At 35.6% G+C, this 22,185-nt stretch overlaps 1 protein-coding gene across 1 annotated transcript in view; it reads left to right on the plus strand.

The window, feature by feature from the left end:
- The window catches only part of MYOF (myoferlin), a 61,679-nt gene that overhangs the window by 27,689 nt on the left and 11,805 nt on the right, over positions 1-22,185 (plus strand). The window contains exons 18-38 of the mRNA XM_058028702.1: positions 527-651; positions 1,117-1,233; positions 1,594-1,771; positions 2,585-2,709; positions 3,184-3,290; positions 5,534-5,726; positions 6,718-6,873; positions 7,900-8,031; positions 9,319-9,482; positions 11,164-11,278; positions 11,398-11,503; positions 12,001-12,143; positions 12,444-12,617; positions 13,839-13,950; positions 15,196-15,273; positions 17,036-17,217; positions 17,311-17,469; positions 17,620-17,718; positions 18,018-18,179; positions 18,692-18,857; positions 19,451-19,527. Coding sequence (XP_057884685.1) covers positions 527-651; positions 1,117-1,233; positions 1,594-1,771; positions 2,585-2,709; positions 3,184-3,290; positions 5,534-5,726; positions 6,718-6,873; positions 7,900-8,031; positions 9,319-9,482; positions 11,164-11,278; positions 11,398-11,503; positions 12,001-12,143; positions 12,444-12,617; positions 13,839-13,950; positions 15,196-15,273; positions 17,036-17,217; positions 17,311-17,469; positions 17,620-17,718; positions 18,018-18,179; positions 18,692-18,857; positions 19,451-19,527 — 2,870 coding nt within the window. The remainder of the gene's footprint in view (positions 1-526; positions 652-1,116; positions 1,234-1,593; positions 1,772-2,584; positions 2,710-3,183; positions 3,291-5,533; positions 5,727-6,717; positions 6,874-7,899; positions 8,032-9,318; positions 9,483-11,163; positions 11,279-11,397; positions 11,504-12,000; positions 12,144-12,443; positions 12,618-13,838; positions 13,951-15,195; positions 15,274-17,035; positions 17,218-17,310; positions 17,470-17,619; positions 17,719-18,017; positions 18,180-18,691; positions 18,858-19,450; positions 19,528-22,185) is intronic.

The following is a 22,185-nucleotide window of genomic DNA, read 5'->3' on the forward strand; positions in this document are numbered from 1 at the left end:
GTGCTGCAGGTCATTCCAGGAAATTTTTTGTTGCAAAGTTGACTTGTTTCTCACCTCTTTTTTTCTGCTAGAGAGTGCATCTTTTCTGTGGCTGTTTAGTTGATCTTTGGCCTGTGCCTTTAAGTGATTGCAAATGTTGTTTTACTCAGCTTCACATTTTCTAGAAAACATGTTTTCTGTTAGCATAAGAGCACATTACCCTTGCACTTAAATTAAAACCATATATTTGGAATGGGACATAAATTCCTCTCATTCTGTGGGATTTTTGCTGCATGAAGTGTTGTGTTGCATGAAGTGTTTTGCTGCATTTAGTGTAAGTGTTGTGCAGTGAAGTTAGGTACAAGTACAGTCATTGGTATAATTAATTTAAATTCATATGATATATCCAGAGAATAAAGTGTTCTCATATTACTAATACCTAGCTAATATCTAACATTCCTTCTAATGGATTTGATAGCAATGTTACTTGTTTCTTTCTGGCTTAAATGGTAATTAACAAAGATATAATGGTAATATCTTCTGTTAGCAAACTCTGGAGAAACTGAAGTTGGATTTTTACCAACATTTGGGCCTTGTTACTTAAACTTTTATGGAAGTCCAAGAGAATACACTGGATTCCCAGACCCATATGATGAATTAAACTTTGGAAAGGTAAGTTTCTTTATTAATTGTTTTTCATAAAAGAGTTAACCCAGTTCTTTTTAATCAATGAATTAATAATTTTAATTTTTTTTTTACACTACACGCCTCTTGCTCTTTTATTTTTGAATAATATTTTAAATTTAAGATTAGTAAGGAAGTATTATAGTATTTTCCATTCCTATCTGGCTTTGTTTTAAAGGTATTTTTGAAGGAGCAGAAATGATTTTCACAATTTTCACTAACTGCACCTTTACATGCATTTGTATTTCTTCTTTCCCTGTTTGCATAAATATGATTTTCACTTCCAGCATTAAGCCAACTACTTTATTTCACTTGTTCCAATATGTACATCCATGCCTCTGCAGGAGTCCTGAGAACACTTCAGTGAAGCCAGAATTGTGTACAGCTAAAAAAAATATATGCTTCTTTAGGGCAAATATATAAAATTTGATTTGATATGTGTTTATGTTACAGGGAGAAGGAGTTGCATATAGAGGGAGAATTCTGGTTGAACTATCTACATTATCTGAAAACAAGCCTGTTAGTAAAAAATTAGAAATGATTCCTAGTGATGACTTACTGGTTGTCGAGGTAAATCCTTGTTTTATTGTCACTGTTGGTAGTGGAGATGTGCCTGGCTGCTTGTTTTTAGAGAGTGATCTAACTCAATAAAATCAGTACAATAGAGTTCAATCTCCAAGTTAAGAGAGGCCTTTACTGGTGGCTGAGGAGTAGTGGCTACAAAATGTTGTGCCCTTGTAGCAAGAAGGTTTAATCTGAAACATTTTACACTATCAAATTCAGTAATTTATTATACACATTATATTTTTTTGTTTCTTCTCAGAAAACAGTAAAAACATTGAAGCTATTATTTCCATTTAGCTATTGCTATTGTTTTTCTATAATTGTGGACCCCAATTTGAAATCCAACTGAAAAGGTTGTTTTGGTAGAAATACCAGCGCAGACGGAAGTTCTGCTTGGCTGCTGTGTTTCACTCTGCCACGATGCTGCAAGACACGGGGGAGCCCATCCAGTTCGAGGTCAGCATCGGCAACTACGGCAACAAATTCGACAGCACCTGCAAACCCTTGGCGTCAACCACCCAGTACAGCCGCGCCGTGTTCGACGGTAAATATAAAATATAAAAGAATTTCATTTCAAGTATTCAGTACTCCAAAACTGCCTTTTGGATGTGCTGTTTGCAGCTGTGGAGTGTCAGCCCAAACCACACTGAAAATGTGACAGAAAAGGGCACGGGGTCTTCAGAGCTTTTGAGGTGAAGTTGCATTTATGGAATACGTGCTGCAAGGCCCTACTAATAGTGAAATTTGGACAGAATTCAGTGAAATCTTTTGACCACGTACTAGATATACGCAAACTTTGCCAGGAGAAGAATTCACATTATTTTAGAGGTATCTAGAGTTAAGTAGGGAAAACATGATTTGAATATTCTGATTTAGAATAAAATAATAACTTGTTTTTAAGTCACACATCTCTCAGCCTAGAAAAAAAAATTAGCTAGATGACAGGAAAATACATTTTGGCTATAATTTTTTTATTAACTGCAAAGGGTAGTTGTTTTTTTTCTCCTTTGTATTAAATGAAATAATCAGACTTACTCTAGAAAATTATTATTTGAATATTTTATTTCAAGGATAAAATTATAATAATGTGCCATCTACATAAGTATGTTATGGGAAAGAATATGTTAACAGCTAATTTATTTTTTAAAACCTATTGGATTTTGAAACAATTTGAAGTGAATGTTTACCATTCAACAGATGCTATAGTGGCTTGAAAATGCAAATCTTTTTGTGAATTTGGAGTAGCTTATATGTTTTTCATGATTTGTAATACATATATGATATGAATGTAGCAACAGTGTACAGCATCTATTCCTGTCATGAATTCTAAACCTTACATACAAATGTTTCACACCAGGTAATTATTATTACTACTTGCCATGGGCAAACACAAAGCCAGTTGTAACGCTGACTTCTTTTTGGGAGGACATAAGTCACAGATTAGACCCTGTGAATGTAATCCTAAACATGGCTGAAAGACTGGTAAGACATTTAAAATCTTTTTCATTTTTACTCGTTTTCATTTAGAGGTGTAAGGAAAAAGTGGCATTTTGAGCAAATTATGGAAATTTTTTGATACTTTCTCTCCTTTTTTCTTAGTCAAAATTAAAAGTTGCTTGGTGTAACAAATGGCACTGTTAATCACAGGCCTGTATTTTAGCAAGGCTCAGCACGCTCCTGCTTGAAGCCACAGGGAATTCCCAGGGAAAGGAAGAGTCCTCAGTGTTGGTTGCAGCTGTTAAGTCTGTGGGACTGTTATTTGCATGTTTTGTGGAATACAGTGGGGGAGAACATCAGAATAGTCCTGTTGAATACAAATTAGGTTTAAACATGAGTCTTTTATTGGTTTGGCCTTTACACAGATGAATAAATAAGATCAAAATCTTGAAACTCCTACTGACCATAAACCACACTGGAAGTTTATAAGTGCAAATTCTTTTCTTTTAAATTCCTCAGCAATCCAACTTAGCCACCTTAAAATCAGGAATGCAGGCTAAAGTGTCTGAAAACAGATTAGCAGAGATGTGGTTGAAGCTGATTGATGATCTTACAGAAGACATAAGGTAAAAGAATTTTTTTATCTCTTATGTTATCATTCCAGGCCTGCTCAGAATCTTTGTTATTGCCTCTGCTAAGTCAGAAAACAAATTCTGAGGACTGTAAAACTGACTAATCTCATGAATTGACCTAAGAACCAAAATTCCAAAAGTAAAACATCATGGATGTTGCCAATCAAATAATCCATCTGGTTGTGTAATTCTCCATTATCTCAGGATAGTTTTATTACTGACAGTAATCTCAAAAAAACAGCATCTCTTGAAAAAAATCTGAGGCAGGATTTTTCTGAAAATGGATATTAGATCTCTCTGCTGCCTTTCTTGCTTCCACCCTTCTTTAGAATTCCTCATGTACCTTTGGTTTACCTGTGTTTCATTGTTATTTCTGAAACTGAAGAGGGAAGAAAGTCTAGTACTTCACTAGTAAGCCCAAAATAAAAAAAAAATTGAAGGTTATGCAGGGATTATGGGTCATAAAGATCATATTTTTGAATAAGCTTTTAGTCAATGTGTCTGTATGTCTGGGTGTGTTCAGAGAAGGCAGCAGGAGTCAGCATTTGAGTTTTGAAAGAGAATATATTCTAAATAGAGAGGAAGGAATTGTATGAGAAAGAGACATTCAAAAAGGAGATATTGAGATGGGGAGAGTAAACAAGTGGGTGATAAAACAGCACAGGAAAAGTAAAAGGAAAATGACAGAACAGTTGTTATCCATAAGAGGAAATAACAAAAAACATGAAATGAGGGAACAAATTCATCATGTTGTTGAGCCAATAGAAACATTAGCAGAAGAAAAACAAACAGTGGAGGTCAGTATGTACTAGCAAAGAATTACATGATAGAAAACTTACAGAAAAATATAAACTAATAACTTCATAGAATCCTGTGATCTGAAAGAAACAGATAAAAAGGACTGACAAACTCAAGGAAAATAAAATGTGAAGGGCAAGCTTTTGTCACATGGAACCAGTGTGGAAACTTCAGGCCATTTCCTCATCCTGACACATATTTGCACTGTTATAAATTCAGACCATTTATAAAATATCACTCAACAATTATGGAGCAATAGCACTTTGAAGTTCATTTGGTACTGTATCTTTTTGCTGATGGGATACAATTTTCTTTTGGGTTTTTTTTTTTTCCCAACAAACTCAAAAAACTTCTGTCAAAGACATAGCTCCCTGTCTTTAGAAGATTTTTCCTTGCTATGCTAAGGTTTAAATAAGTTAGAAGTTTGAGAGAGTTTTCAGTGCAATACTTAAAATTATTTGACTTTCTGAAGGTTATGATCTGGTACATGTGATTGATGTCAAAGCAGCTCCCAGGGCAGACAGCCCTTGCATTCAGATTAGTAGAAGTAACTCCAGTGGAAGGCACAATAGCAGCTATCAGTTTTACAGAATCCAAACCCTTAGAAGTTCATAGCGTTAAATATAGGTCAAAGAAGAGAAACTAGGTGGTGTCTTTGGAAATTTTTTAACTTTTTGTAAAATATCATATTAAAGACATCCTAATGAACTCTGCTAAAGGGATACAGTCATTGGTCTTTGAAAAGCTGGCTTTTCCTCAAACCTCCTCTCATTTTTCTGATGGAATTGGACAGCACAGTCACACACATGGTATGATTTTTTGGGGGTGTTCTGTTCAGAGGCAAGGCTAAATGATCCTTGAGAGGCCCTTCTAACTCAGGATTCTGAGACTTTTTGGTTCCATTGAATACTTAGTCTGCCCTCTGCTGACTCAAAAGTTCTGTGTCACAGATTTCTTTCAGAGTTCTTTGATGTTTTCTTGCCAGAGGGTTAGATAAATCTAGTCATAGCCACAAACCATATTTTTATATTGAATTTCTGAGAATATACAGTTTCCAGGGAAGGAAAGGAACCTAATCTTGGTCTGAAGGCACTGGTTTCAGTTTTGAGATGTACATTTTGAGAGGATAATATTTTATTGTGAGTATATAGAGAAATGGATTTTCCTTAGTTTGATTGGTGGCAATTACATTAAAGCAAACACCTCAAGGTGTTCTACCTTGGTGCTTGTTATGTAAGTACAGCCTTTCCCTTGCTTACTATAAATACCTTGTGAGTTGAAAATCTCTGCAGAAATAGATGCAATAGCACTGTTCCAGTGGTTTTCAATCACAGAAATGATGGCACTCAATCCATTGCCACTGTTTTCATGTCTGCATTTAAAGTGTAACTAAATAAAAGCCACTTGGGTTATTAACCATAAAAATATTCTCTTTTCAGTAAACCATTTCCCCTCATAGAAGGCAAATCTAATATTACAGTCCTTGACACTCAGATAGAAAAGCTGCGCCTCAAGTCTCTCAAACAGATTGGAGAAGCAGCAGCCAGGATGAGAAGTGAGGCTACTGAGGTGAAAGCCACTCTGACAGAAATTGAGGACTGGTTGGATAGATTACTGCAACTGAGTGAAGAGGTTAGTGCTTCACGATACTGGTGTTTGGTTTAGCAGAACTGGTTAGTTTAGCAAGGTCTGTCTAACACAAATGGGTGTAAAGTTCACTGCTGATCAAGCAATATCCACTCTCTGTAGAATAGTAATTTTAGATCCTGTGAAAGTAAACATGTTCCCCTCTGTAATTGCAATTTACTTTTACAAAACTCATTTGTTAGATGTTCTCACTGAGAATGTGTGTTGGGTAATGATCACTCTGTGATTTCTCCCAGAGTTGCAAGTCACTTTTCTGGTTCAGGAACTGCAGGGTATATTAGTAATCAACTTCTAACTGAGTTAAATATGTTTCTGTGGATTTTTTAAAAATTTTTACCAATGTTTTCTGTTTTCATCTTGGCTGTCTCATAACTGTTTTTCAAAACATTTTAGAAATGGTTTTATTTTTAATTTGTTTCTTCTGGTCTGTAGAGCTACTGATTAAAAAAAAAAAAAAAAAAAAAAAAAAAGATCAGTTAATTGGCCAGACTTGTAGCTAACTCACAAAGGTGGGCACAGAACTCCAAAAAGGTAATAGGTGGTTTCTGTCTTCTGCTAAAATTCTTACAATTACATACCCTTAATGTGGAAGCATCACAAGTACTTTAATATGTATTAGGTCAGTCCAAAGCATCAGCATATGGCATCCAGTCATTATCATCACCTTAAGGGAATTGAGATGCAAAATATCTTTATAAAATTTTATAAAAGATGTAAGGATTTTTTAAATAAAACTTACTTTGTTCTCCAAAAATCTCAATGGTATTTTTTATTATTCTTTCAGAAGTATATATTGGTTTACTTGCAAAACAAAACAATTCCCTCTATTTATCATGTTCGTCATCATTCATGATTCTAAAAGATAAATCCTTTGACATAAGCCCTTATTTATGTTTCTCTTTTCTCAGCTCTAGATTAGTTTATTGTTCAATTAATTACTCTTCTTAACTCTTGTTTCCCCACAAATAATCCTCAGCCACAAAACAGCATGCCTGATGTGATCATATGGATGATCCGAGGGGAGAAAAGACTGGCCTATGCTCGTGTTCCTGCACACCAAGTGCTCTACTCCACAACCAGCCCTGAATCGTCTGGTAAATATTGTGGAAAGACCCAAACAATCTTCTTAAAGGTACTATTTTTTTATCCTTAAGAAATAATTAACTCCCTGAATTGACATGCCATCTGACATGAGTATGAAACGTGTGAACAAACTATGAACAATGAGGTGTCAAACTCAGGACAGATTAGAAGCCAACTGCATTTAGCTTCTTCAAAATATCACAGAATTTTTAAGTTTATCATAAGCCAGTTAGAACCAGTATTTGCCCCTATGTCTGAGACTTTTCTAAAAGAGTTCAAAATTGTGATAAAACTTTTAAAGTGTTACTGGAGTTGATATTTGGGGATTGGAGTTGATATCAATTCCAGTTGATTACAGCTGGTGTTGATATGTGGACATAAATGGAAACTTTCAGAGGGAATAATAAGTGTAAGTCAGAGAAGTTCCAAAAACTTACTCAGTTTTGGGTGGTTTTCTGTAAGCAATGGAGCATGTCCACACCCAGAAGTTGTCTCTCTGACTTGACTCTTACTCTTGAATGGGAATGCCTTTCTCCATCTAAGTTGATCTTGTCCTCAACTGAAATAAACTTAACCAGGAGAAAAGCAATCTGACACTAAACAAGAGCACTTACAGAGTTTGTAATTTTACTAGTAGTTATATTCATGAACACCTCAATGCAGACAAAACCTCATGGTTTTGTTCAAACCATCATTGATTCTGCTTTTACTGAACCATCCCTGCTAACCTCTGCATTTCCAGAGTCTCCCAACAAGAAACTCCAATATCAACATTGAATTTTTAAGTTGTTGTCAACACTGAAAACTCATTGCTGAATGAAACTTGGGAGAGAATATACAGGAACAGGGATGATACTACCATTAATGTGTTTGGTTTTTACATGCCCTGGGCAGGTATAATGTAAAGAATGTTTTCCTCCTGTAGTACTTATTACTGGCTTTTGAGAAAAAGCGGTACAGGAGGAGATGAATAAATATGTATTGTTACTCATATCTCTCTGTTAATATATATTTTACTGAAAGCTGTGATACCTCCATAACAGAACAAAGAATAACATTTTTGTTTGTGTGCCAGTACCCACAGGACAAGACCAAAGATGTCAAAATGCCTGCAGAGCTACGAATTAACATTTGGCTGGGGCTCAGTGCAGTTGAAAAGAAGTTTAATAGCTTTGCAGAGGGAACATTCAGTGTTTTTGCAGAAATGGTATGTCCAGCACTGCTTTCTTACTTTAAACTTGGAGGTGAATGTTGGGAATTCAATGCAGCTGGAGCTTTTTTGAATTTCTTTGCATGCTTGACAGAAAGGGAGAGTAGTGTTTATTATAAGGAAACAAGTAGAACCCATTCAAGGCAATTAATGATCAAGTCCATTGTGCCTACCAGATGAACTTCAGCAGACCAGATTCTGAACTGGTTAGTCACTACAAATCTGGTTAACTCCAGTGATTTCAAGTATATTTATTTTAGATTTTTATCAGTGTAATTAAGATAGAGATCTAAACTATTATGTTTTGGCATGTGAATAATCCCTTTTTTTTAATTGCTTCTTCACTTCTATAAATGATACTTGCATACAAGTGGTTTTGCTTAATAATAGTTCTTTTGTAGCAGCAGAAAATTTACTGTTGCTGACAAAAAGCAATAATACAATAACATTTCAATGAGAAGAGTTAACAAATTCAGAATTCAAATACTTGAAATACTCCCACAGCAAATAATAGAGGTTTTGGATGGCAGTAGCAGGTGTGTTTTATATGCTACATCACCTAATGGTGCATATAATCCAGTAGCAGTAAAATAGCTAATAAAAAGACATTTTTACAGTGATGCCACTGTTGCACCTATGCTTAAATATTTAGTAGTGCTGTACTAAGTCACTTAGAGCAATGGGTGTTCAAAGCATTATTTAAGTATACAGTTTAAGAGGTATTGAATGTCTCTTTTGTTGGTCTTCAACAATCCAACAATTTTCCAGGAATAAGGGCAGAAAACTCAAGACCATCATAAACTACAAATAATCCCAGGAGGGGAAATAGACAGGGCTGACATCAGAATCGTGCCCCTGGTAACTCCTATGATTAGATTTTGATTCAGTTCTACATGTTACAAAAGAAAAGATTTTAAATAGGCAGAGATTTGAGATGGAAATTAATGACAAAATCATGCATTTAGGGAACAGAAGGAACTTCTTTGAATAATGTAACATTATTTTATTTAACAGAGCTTTAATTTAGAGAAATTTTTACTGTAGTTGTAGGGAGGCATTACACTGAGAAGATGGTTTACCAGGCAGCATAGAAGAAAATCAAAGAAAAAAATTGGTGAAGACATGGTAGAGTGATGTGGAAAGGGAGTACTTAATTTCAGAGGAAGTAAATTTATAGTAAAATGTTTCAGTTATAATAGTTACATAAATATATAATTTTTTTCCTCCTAAAAGCTGTTTATTATTTCTAAATAATAATTGGATTTTTGCTTTCTTCCCACACAGTATGAAAATCAGGCTCTCCTTTTTGGAAAGTGGGGTACCTCAGGACTTGTTGGTCGCCACAAGTTTTCTGATGTTACAGGAAAAATCAAACTGAAAAGAGAGTACTTTCTACCCCCAAAGGGCTGGGACTGGGAAGGAGAATGGATGGTTGATCCTGAAAGAAGGTCAGATTCTTTTAATTTTATGCAGATAGAAATAAAGGCATTTGTGGCATTGAGTAAAAGCTCCTCTGTTTTCTTGGATGAGAAAGGGATTTTAAGCTGAATGTTCCAGGGCAGCAAAAACCAGCCAATAGTCAAAGCTAGTTAATAGTGCTAGAAATAACATTACTTTTTTTAAAAAGTAAAACAAAACAGGCAACAGAAAGAAAGTATACATTTCTAAGAACTAACTTAAGGTTTTGCAGTCCCCATGTTATGATGGCTATATTGCTTATATTTTCTAGGTGTCAGTTCTTCATCTTTTAGAAAGGGATAATAGTAGTATTTCATGCCTAGGAAGCTACTAAGAGGCTTACATGTGTCTGTGTGAGATTCACAGGTCCTGCTGTGATGATTTCAGAGCAGACCCTTGGATTGGTGGATTTTCCCTGGATGAAATTTAACCCTGGCATCCAGTATAAATCTGCAGTTCATGCTGTAGCAACGCCATTACAGCATTTGCATGGGCATTCACAAACACTGGATGGGTTTTTTGTGCTTATTTCATTAAATGTTGAAAAGTAACAAGAAAGGAAACAACTATCACAGGTTATTTCTCAAACTGACTCAAGGCAGGTGTTGCTTTCAGAAGAAGGTTGTGGTGCCATGTGGCAGCTCCTCCCCTGGCAGACCAAATTCATGAAGTGTCAGCCCTTCCTCAGCTCCAGCAGGTTCAGTCTTGCTCTGCCAGAGGTTTTCAGCTCTGGAGTTGTGCCAGTCCAAGTGTGTTGCCACACTTCAAACCAGACTGGGAACATTATTTGTTTCATAAACAAAAAGCAGCATGAGAAAGAGACTTTTCTTTCTTCCTAAAAGAAAATATTTGACCCAATTTAAATTCTTGTGTTCTGATGGTGAAAAATAAATAGAACTGTTGCTATAGAAAAACTGTGCGGGAAAAATATGTGCTATTTTAAAATTTTATCAGTTATAGCCATGAATGGATGAGGTTTTGTTTATATTAAAGAACTGTATATATTTATATTGTTTTTATGAATAAGATGCCGTGAAGAAATTGCATCAAATCCTGTTGAAATACATATTTTTGCCATGCAGCTGCTTCCACTGGGAGATGATCTGTGGCTCGATTTGGCCAGCAAAGGGCAGTGTGGAACACACTTTGGTGCCTTTTAAACCACAGTGAACCACTGTGCCTGACAGCAACAGGCTGTTATCTGATTTCATGTTCTCCTATTTCTTTTACTTGCAAATTAGAAAAATATTAGCTAATTGATTGCTTGCCTTGTCAACAGCATAAATGAAAACAAAATTAAATACAGTGCCAAATTTTAGTATATACATAGATGCATGTGCTCTAGAGATGCATATAATTCATACAGAGTCCTTGTTTCCTACACTTAAATTTATGATGTTTTTCTCTTTTTCCAAGGGGATGTATTCAAAGCAGATCCTGAATAAAACAGCAGTTAAACATTCCTGCTACTCACTCATATTTATGAGTAATGTTCCTCCTAATGCTTACCATAACTGGAGTTTCTTCAGTGTTTTTTTCTAAGTTTCCTTTGAATAGCTGGACAATGCAGAATACCCCCATGTGTGCACATTCTGAACTATGTTTCTATAAGTCTTCTGTAGTGAACTAAAATTGGTTTTATTTATTATTGTATTTTTTTTGGATGTGCAGTCTGTTAACTGAAGCTGATGCTGGTCATACTGAGTTTACTGATGAAGTGTATGAAAATGAGAGTCGCTATCCTGGAGGGGAATGGAAAGCATCTGAGCAGAGCTTCACAGATGTGGTGAGAGTTAAATTTTTCACTGGATAAGTAAAGATTTAAGAGAAGGACTACTATGTTTTGCTACACAGTGTATTTACCCTACTAATGCAGAAAACTGTTATATTTCCCTTACATGAAAGAATGGAGAAAAAGCCCCACCCCCACGTGAATTCACTTGTCCTTTTGGATGGGTGTGGGAAGATGATGCTTGGAAATCTGATTTAAATCGAGCAGTGGATGAACATGGTAAGATTTACTGTTTATCTGCTGATATTAGGACAGCCTGCTGTAGTTCATAATGAAGGAGGACACATGTCAAAACTGTAGCAATATTCTGAGCCTGATATTGGTTGCCCAATGGAAAAATACCAAGGAAATATTTGGATAAATTGTTTAAGGAATCAGATAATATGACATTGAGAAAGTGTTCACTGTCTGCATCTATTTCTATTTCCATTTTAATGGATTAGTAGCATTGAGAGGCTTTTAGAGAAATCAGAAGGTTGAGACCTGAAACCTCTGTAATTGCACCAAGAATATGTGGCAAAGCCAGGTTTGGATCTGTCTGATAATTTACCTGTGAGCCTTCAGCCATGGGATGAGTCACCAAGTAATGCTATGAAGTGAATCAGGAAGTCTGGGGACTAAAGGAGGTGGGGAACCAGTTTGTGTTGACCACACACCACACACAGGTGTCTCGCTTGTATTTCTGAAAATGTACCAACTCATCAATTCTGTTTTAGGGTGGGAATATGGAATTACTATTCCTCCAGACACTAAACCCAAGTCATGGGTTGCTGCAGAGAAAATGTACCACACACATCGACGACGAAGGCTGGTGCGGAAACGCAGGAGGGAGCAGTCAGAGGGAATGACAGCAGGAAGGGTAAGGAAGAGAGATCCAGGCAGGGACTGGTACACTGTAATAATGTGAGGGTTTTGGTTTGTTTGGTTTTAAATCTGCATGAGATTACTCATTACCTGAGTGAAGAAAACATGTAATACCAAGCAAAAAAAATCTACAACAACCTTTTACATTTTCATTGCATTCCCTTTCTTTATCTTTTTGTACATTGATGTTTCTAGCCGTGGTTTAGGAGGGGGTTTTTAGGCTTGCCAGAGGAAACGCTGCTTTTTTTACTACTGTTACACAACACTGTGGATAACAAGAATTTATGTCTTCAAGGGAAGGTCATCATATGAAGACCAAGAAGGATGGGAATATGCTTCCTTGATTGGCTGGAAGTTTCACTGGGAGCAGCGCAGCTCTGACACTTTCCGCCGAAGACGATGGAGACGGAAAATGGCTCCCTCAGAGACACATGGTGCTGCAGCTATCTTTAAACTTGAAGGTGCTTTGGTAAGAGACAGAATGTCAAACACATCTTTCAAAGGTCAACCTGTTACTTTGCAGTAAATAAACAAATATATTGGACATTTTAGCCCATGCATTGTTAAACTAGTGTATAACTGAGAAGATAATACAGTGTGTATTGTTTAAATTATTTAGTCAGAAAGGGATCATTAAAGTTGGGGTAGAGATTCTTGTATTTTTACTAATTTTTTATATTTTAATGACATATGCAATATTATATATCACATTATATATTATTTATATTTTATGGTTTTAATCCTACTTATTACTTTATTTTTAAATTATTTTTATTTTTGCATTATGTGAGATTTACCTCAAAAGGCCAAATTACTAGGTAAGCCTCCTGTAAGTCAAGTGAAAAGATAGCTCAGGATTTTTGTGCATGTAATTTAGATGTTTTAACATCAGCACAAAAGACAACAGGCTTGGAAAAAGCTGCCCGTCATGAATATTTGGTTGTATAAACAACCAAACACAAGAAAAGATAGCAAAAAAAAAAAAAAACCACAAGAAAAGAAAATAGTGTGTAGGAGAAGCCAGAATTTCGTATGACGCAGGTAGATGAGCAGAATGCAGTTATTCCTCAGCTTTTGAGGTTAACACAGCTTCACAAATAACCTCTATTTACCAAAATAGAAACTGTAGCAAATAATGTGAGAAGCCTCCTTTGTTTTTATAAAATATATAATAATTCTGAGTGTATAGCATTAACAAAACTTCACACTTTTTTCTTGGTTTGTTTCTCCTTTTTGCACCAAATGTTGATCAAGGATTCACTGACAGAATTTTCTTTCTCCAGTTAATTTGGTTGGTCTGAGTCCTATTTCAGTTTTGCTTACAGCTATAGTTCCTGGGCTAGTGCTGGGAGAAAGCCTTGGAGCAGTTCTCTGGCTCAGCACAGTGCAGAAGACCTGCGAGCTTTCCTCCACTAAGAGCTGATAGGAAGCTAGGAGATATCCAGAAATAAAACATTCTGGAAGTAGGATGACATGACTGCACATGACTTCTTCAGAGCTTCAATTGGCAACACAAAATGACCTCTGGACATGAGTAAACATCTGTAAAGTACATTCACTCACAGAAGTAAATTTCTCCTTGTGCTGAAAGGGAGATGGAAGCCAATAAATTCCCTCACATGGTCCATTTCTATCAAGTTCATTCCATGTTTGTAAATACTCAATAACTTTTCTCTGTATGTAATTTCAGGGAGCAGACAATAGTGCTGATGATGAAGAAGGGAAGAGTTCAAACAAAGCCAAGGAGTCAGCTACAACAGTGTTTGGTGCCAATACACCAATGGTTTCCTGCTATTTTGACAGTAGGTTCTTTGACAATTCCTTTCTCAAAAATGTTGTCTGTTTCATTTTGGTTTCAAACAGAATCATAAATCTTTGTGGTTTACATCTAGCTTTATATGCCTTCTCTAGTAATTACTATCAGACCCTTGATTAGATCCTATTTAAGTTATTAAAGAAAAATTACAGTTAGTCATTTCAATATTTCAGTCTGCTGTCACACAGATATTTTTAAAACCTGTATGGGACAGGAATTTTAATGCAAAATTTAGCTTTTTTGTTGGTTCACATTACTTAACCAGCTCAGTGCAAGATTAGACAATGCCTGGCCCAGAGGAAGCAGTACCATGTAGTTGAGTTGGCAAAGTGAAAAAACTGTGACTTTGCCAACCTGGATGGGTTTTAAATTCTTTGTAATCACTGTTATGTGAATCACAAAAGCAAAGAAGTTGAGATGGGAGCCACCAGTGCTAGTTAACAGGAACAGAGGTCAATTCTGAGACTTAACTCCTTTTTGAGGGGCTCTGACTTGTCTTTATTTGAACTCTGCAGAACTTTATCAACCTGCTGAGAATGGATGTCTAAGTCTTAAATATTTCAGAACCTGGGAAATATTGTTTTAATAATTAACAGCTGGAGGAAAATAGCACTTTTTCTTGCCAGAGGTCAGAGGTTTCAGCCCAACAATGGTGACTCAGAATTTTTCAAGGGCTGATAGGGTTACACCTGACATCTTTTAAAGAAAGCTTTTTAGCCACACACGGTCCTGGGCTGGGCCACTCACATCTTCTTTTTAAGCTATTCCACCTAACATGTAGTGGTTTATTTTTAAAAATCTTTTAACCAGAGTTGCAATTGGGATAACTTTCTAGGCTAGGAGCTAAAAATGTGAAAGACCCAAGATCTTGGAAGTGCTGTAGTGAATACTTAAATTAAACAAAGGTGTGCCCAGTTCTTGATTCTCTTTATGTGAACAAGACTATCAAATTGTTTCAAAGAGCAATTTTTGAATAGAAGGATTTTTTAGATGATTGTGTGGTGAAAAAAGCCCAGATAGCATTAGTGATTTTTTTTTTCATTTCTGCTTTGTGTTGGAACAAATATTCTCAGGGGCTAGCTCATTGGTATTAATACACTCATCATGTGAAAAGCAAAAATGTTATTACAGTGCTTATGTTAAAATGTGTAAGGCATTTGTACAAACTATCTTCATGACACAAAAGAAACCTCTATAATGCAGTTGAACTGGTTTGATTTATTTGATACAGGAGTATATACTTACCACCTTCGCTGTTACATCTACCAGGCAAGAAACCTCATGGCTTTAGACAAAGACAGTTTTTCAGGTATGGAAAAATCCTTCTAAAAGTGCAGAAAACCCACATTTGCCATGGAAGCTTGATTTATTTGGATGTAGAATATCTTAACTCCTTAAGGTCTGTGTGTAGGTCCCAGCTACTGAAACTATGCCATAAAGAAAGTCTCAGCTTTATTAGGTATAATCTGAATTTGGTTACTGCTGCCCCAGAGGCTGCTGCAAACAAAGTGCTCTGTATGCCCTGTGCCAGTTGCTGCCAGTGAATTGTCAGTGAGGGAAATGGATTTCAGATGAGGTCTGAATTTCTCATGACCAGGCCCTTCCTTTTGCCTTGGATTCTCCTTCTAACCAAAGCCTACATGCAGTTTTGTCGTGCAGGAGGCTTGCATAAAAGCAAGGATGAAGAAAGCTGGATGGTTTTTTCATTAGTTATGGCACCAACTGCCTCTCAGTGTTCAGTGTTTTATATTAATTCATTATGGAAATTAACTTGCAGAAAACTACACTGTGCCTTACTGATAAGCATGTCTTTTATTTGTTTATACATGTTCATTTCCAACTCTTAGGTATTCCAACTGTGCTGTGTCCATCTGGCATCTTTGTAGTCAGACTAATACTCAGTTTTCAAGTTTTGCTAATTCAAATCAAAATTTCATTGGAAAGCCACAGAGCAAATTGAATTTAGATTCTGTAAGAACATGACTTAACACCTCCTTTAAGGAGGTTCAGCAAAAGACAAAGCTGGAATTAATTTTCTTTCTCCATTACCCTCCATTTGCATCCCTCTTTTCCCCCCTGTAATTGAGTAAATGTAATGCCTCTGTTACAGAAGATACAGTGCTTTACAGGTTTTAGTAATATTTTCTAAAATAAGGAGGGTTCTGTATGGCTGTCTGCATGAATTTGGTCTTATTTCAACATGCAGTACTTAAAAGCAATGCAAAGAAACAATTACAAATGCCTCCAAATTGCATTTGTATCATTCAGGACAGGCACCTCAGATGCAGTCATACCTAAACTAGCTCATCTACATTTTATTTTCCTCTAAAATTAGTTTGAAGAATTAGCCAAATTTTGTAAAACTCTGATCCTGTACCTTGGCAGAATCTATTGAAACTGACCTAAAGATAACCTTTAAAATTGCCTTTAGTCTTTAGTGATTGCAATTGGTACAGGAAACATTAATGACCATCATCAGATACCCTCTACAGAGCTCTTGATTTAAAGGCCTGCCAAATACTGGGCCTAGACCACCTGAATCATTCAGCTGTTTCACAAAAAGAGGTTGCTATAAATGAGCATGTTTGAAACCTAACCATGATCTGAGCAATACAGCCTGGGACAATTTGTTGTTTGGCAACTAGTCAGACCTTGAATTATTTCTTTCTATTATTTATGAGGCAGTATAGTTGTATATCAATGGAGAGAACAAAAAAGGGTTTCTATGGACAAGATTTAAGACAAGATTAGTATAAACAGTGTTTCATTTTAGTTTTCTGGTTCTCTTTCTGCTTTGCAAGATATTTTATCATTTTCATTTATTACTCAGTTAATCAAGCCTTGTATAAAGGAAGTGATTTATTAATCAAATGGAAATTGCTCTATTAAATGTAAATTATGTATATGCTTTCATTTTTGTTTTACATAGAATCACTTATAGAACTGGTAACAACAGTAGAAAAATAACACTATATTTGATAAAAAATAAAAATGTGCTTGTGTGCCTCATGGCTTGATGCGGTTTTGTTTGTCTGTAACTCTATGCTTTCAATTTCTGTATGATATTTCAGATCCATATGCTCATGTTTCTTTCCTCCATCAAAGCAAAACAACTGAAATCATTCATTCAACTCTAAATCCTACGTGGGACCAAACTCTCATATTTAATGAAATTGAGATCTATGGGGACCCACAGTCAATAGCCCAAAACCCACCTAAGGTTGTTATTGAACTTTTTGACAGTGACCAAGTGGTAGGTGAAACCTTTTTTCCCTGATTGCTTTTTTTATTTATTTATATTAGTTGTCAGTACATTAATGGTTATTTTTGCCATTTTTGTTTGCAGGGTAAAGATGAATTCCTTGGAAGAAGCGTTTGTTCCCCCATGGTCAAGTTGGCCCCAGAAGATGACATCACACCAAAACTGCTCTGGTATCCTGTAACAAATAATGGCAAAGCTTGTGGAGACATTCTTTTTGCTGCAGAACTTCTTTTGAGAGACAAGGTATATATATATTTTTTTTGTATGTATAATATAATAAGACACAGCATATATTCTTACACGGTGAGACATCATGGGAAGAACTGTCTTAGTAGTTGCAGGGTATTTCAGCTAAGATGGGAGAATCTAATACTTATGTGTGTGTCTTAACAGGGTGGTACCAACCTTCCAATTCTTCCATCACAAAGGGCACCAAAGCTTTACATGGTCCCTCAAGGAATCAGACCAGTAGTTCAACTCACTGCTGTTGAGGTATGGTTACTCTTAAACTAACTGAATACAAGTGCAGTCTTCTCATCCTCTAGACAGAAAGGTTTTGAATTTACTTACAGAAAACAAAAACTATTCATAGTGAGAAATACTCTTTTCTCTAAGTGTTTGTGAATATCACTGTTTTCATTCATTTTCCTAGAACTAGAACCTTGAAATATTTTGCCAGACACCTATTATTATTGAAAATATTTAATTTCTTCTTTCCTACTTTTGGAGTATTATATTAAACATATTGACATCCCTTCCCACTTATGCTCATATTGGATTTTATTTTACAGATTCTGGCCTGGGGTTTGCGAAACATGAAAAACTACCAGCTGGCACCTGTTATGTCTCCAAGTCTAATTGTGGAATGTGGGGGTGAAATGGTGGAATCTGTGGTGATCAAAAACCTCAAAAAGACACCTAATTTTCCATCTTCTGTTCTCTTCATGAAAGTTGTACGTTACAAAACCTATATGCCAGCTATCTATAGCAAAATAAGTTCCTCCATAGATTTTAGAAGTCATGGATTTGTTCTGAGTAGGAAGGCTCACACATTCTTTTTTGATTTACCATAAGAAATTTATGAGCCTGAAAATTGTAATAAAGATCACGTAAACATGTCTGTACAGTCATGTACTGTACAGGTTGCACAATTTTATATGCACAATCCAGTGCAGTATATATTTTTTTATTTGAAAGGGCATCAGTTTACTTATAGATGTTTAGCTACTTTTTGCTAGGATGGGTGCTGTTCAAGAGTCAAGAATATTCAAGATTTGGAACAATTATTCTTACTGACTTTTACTGACTGATAAAATTAGAAGTTTTCATTCACCATACAACCATAGAACATAATAGTTCCATATTAAATAAATGAAGTAACAGCCTTTAATTTAGGGGGAAAATCTTTATTCTTTCTTTTTCTTCTGTTTGCATTGTAAAAACACCTCTAACTTTCTATTTTTAGCTGTTGCCCAAAGAGGAGTTATACAGTCCATCTCTTGTTATTAAAGTAATAGACCACAGACCATTTGGACGGAAGCCCATCGTGGGACAATGCACTATTGATTTACTGGAAAGCTTTCGCTGTGACCCCTACACCACTAAACAGGACATTGCACCACAGCTGAAAGGTACAAAGCTGGAAAATGAAAAGTTCTACCTTCTTGTGAGATGCTAGAATTACCTGCCTGTTTACTCTGATGAGTTGCCATCTCATGTTGTGTACTTATGTGGAGATATTATTATCTGAAAGGAAAAACATCTGACAGAGAGTATCAATTAGTGTAACATTCTGTGAAGCATAAGAGGGCATAATGCAAAGGCGAGTCCACTCTTGGACTTGTGCTCAATCCCTGATGTTCCTCTTTAGTATCAACTTGGAAGTTAACTACCTGCAGATTACCTCAGCCCTAGTGCCAAAGTATTCCAGCAAATACGGTCTGAATACAATGGTGGCATTTCCTCTACATTTTTTCAAGTTTTACTCTTACTTTTAGTTTTAATTCTATATATTTGAGAAATGTTTGCATATCCTGCACAAAAGTACTTTGTCTTTTTTTTTTTAGCAAAAAGTGGCAATTAATTGCTTTCTTTAGAGGATCAAACAAATGGCCAGTGAATTATTTTACATTTTCTCTAACTGTCTGGATTTAAATCTGATGAAACTGTTTAGTAAGATATTTTTCCTACACCATATTGCCTTAATAAAACCTTTGGCTTACAGTTAGTCTGCTCTCTGCTGCACCTCGCCAGGATACAGTAATTGATATGGAAGACACACAGCCACTGCTAACAGCTCAGGTAATCTTTGAAATTTGATGCTTAACTTTGTTCTTAAGATCTCTGATTTCTGAGGAACTATCTAGACAGCAAAATTGTCAGAAACATATGCAACCCTCTGGAAAGCCAGATGGCAGAAAGTTACTTGGTGACAGGAAAGCGAAGGAAATTTGGTCATAATTTTAAACTTTGTTTTCATATTGTGAATGCCAAACTATAGCATTTTGTCCTTGGTCAAATTCACTACTAGCTTAAGAATTAATTATCTTGTTCAATAGCTACTGAAAGTATGTACTTTTGTAGGTACTAAGAACTTTTCCTTCTATTTCTTTTTAGTATAGTTATAATGTAGTATATATATCATAAAATAATAAATCAAGCCTTCTGAACATGAGGTCAACATTCTCGCCTCTCTCTTCATCCTGAAACCCTTGTGACCACTGTCACAATAGAACATCACCCAGTTCCCACTGATGGTGGGTAGGGCAGCCTGATTTTGCAGACTGAGCAGTTCTAGATTAAGGAGTTGGAAGTAGGAGTATGCTCTGGTCCTTCAGCCCTTCACTTTATCACAGTCACAGCTTGGCCTCTCTTATCTTGAAGCCATCCAAACCCAATAACACTGAAAAAATTTTTTTCTGCACTAACAGTTCTTTTCCTTCTCTTCTGTTGTGCCTTGTCTCTTTACTGCTCTGATTCTTTTGGGACCACCACAATACAGTTTTACTTTCCAGGTAAAAAATAATTCTACTTACAGAGTTTTACTCTTGAGTTGAAATGTGACATTTTTAAGGAAAAAAATTTCATTCTTTTAGGGCTGTAAAGTGCTTCCCTTGCCTAGAAGGTGTTTTCAAAGATTTCTGATGGCCTGTTACATTAAAGGAAACAGAGAAATTATGCTCATTAATATATAGCAATTTTGCAGGCTCTTAATCCACAATTTTGACTTTTGAAAATGCAGACTATTTCACATTGTTACAGGAGTCCCAAAGTCAATAATACTGAATTTAAGCTTTTGGACTCTTACTGCTATTTGATTATTTTAATGATTGCCTTGTTCTTCTTTCATCTCTTCTTCTTACTGTCATCATATTCAGACTCTAAGTAGATAGATAGACCATGATCTTGTGATTACTGTCATCATACATGTAAATTGTCATTAATATTTAATTTACAGCAGTCTCTAACCTTTATCTGAAATAGGTCTTCTCCTCTAATATAAGTAAGATATATTATTATTATTTTCTTTAAAAATTATAAGGAAAAATATTTAGGAAATAAAGAAGATTTAGCACTTCAAAGTCACCAGTAAAATTGATTATATGTGTGTAGTTTATTTCAACTAAAAAGGAAAAATTTTAAATGCTACATAAGCAGAAACACAATTTCTTTTAGTTTGACATCACCCAAGCCAAATATAACATTAGATACAGTGAAAGCATCCATATTAGAGAAATGAAAACTCAGAACAATCTAAATTGAAATAAGTAAAACTGTGGAAAGTGTCAGTGCTATGCAGAGAACACCCTGAGGACACAAAATGCCAAAATTTCATCCATTACATTCCAATTTCCAGTGTTTAAGCAGTATGTCAGCAGCACTCAGCAAAATGGCTTCTCCAACAGCAGTGCATGTATGTACCAGAGGGATGCATGCAGGTGACCAGCACGGGCTGGGTGGGCAGCACTGCTGATCCACGGGGCCTGGAGGGGCGACTGCTCTGGGCAGCTCTGCCAGAGAGGGATTCTGGAGGAGATGATGCTCACAAGTCCTGTAAGATTAGTTATATTAAGGTACCCTTGTTCAAAGATCTTACTATGCATGCACAATATGTATGAACTACTAGAAACTTCTTTGTGTGTCAACTTAATTAAAATCTGCGTGATAAAAGCAGAAAAAATTGATGGGATTTATTTCATTATGTTATTAATAGTTAAACTTCTTTAGAAGTCTACTTCCTGGAAAATAATATTACGATTTACAAAACTCTGACTTTTCTAGGGATCCACTGCATGTCTTGGACTTTTTTTCCATAATTCCAGGTTTTTTTAAAGATAATAGTTAAATGTTAATATCTTGACAACTTCATGTATAACAATCTACAGTGAAGTTATTGGGTACATTTTAAAAAGATCAGTAACATTACATTGTTTTTACCATGTGAGTATTTCACTCCAAAATCTCTAATTTATCATATGGCATTTTATTCTGTGTTTTGGCATTGTGTGAGCATGTCCTGATTACAACTTTTAGTAACAATAATATCTGAATATTGAAGACTACTATTCACTCTGGGAATTTTTGAAGAAGATCTTAAAGTTTTGATTTATATTTCTCCTTAACTATGTCTTCCCAAAACTACCAAGTGCATTATTTGAAGAGACATTTGGTGGTATATCAAGGAAAAAAACAATACAAACTCAAAACATAACCCCTGACTTAAATTCTTCCAACATTATGCTTTGATGAAAGATTCAAAGTTCTACAAAGTATATTTCATGAAAAGATTTCAAATTTGCTCTTTGAATTAAGATTGAGTAATTATGCAAGCTAACCTTTGCATTGTCAACATTACAAACCAATATTTAAACAAAGTGAAATTTAAATATAGCAAACTATTCAAAATTACCTCATGAATTTTGCCAGTAAGTTTTGCAAATCACTGATGATGTTGTTTCC

This window comes from Melospiza georgiana, chromosome 8 (genome assembly GCF_028018845.1).
Source record: "Melospiza georgiana isolate bMelGeo1 chromosome 8, bMelGeo1.pri, whole genome shotgun sequence".
In the NCBI taxonomy this organism is placed as follows: Eukaryota; Metazoa; Chordata; class Aves; order Passeriformes; family Passerellidae; genus Melospiza; species Melospiza georgiana.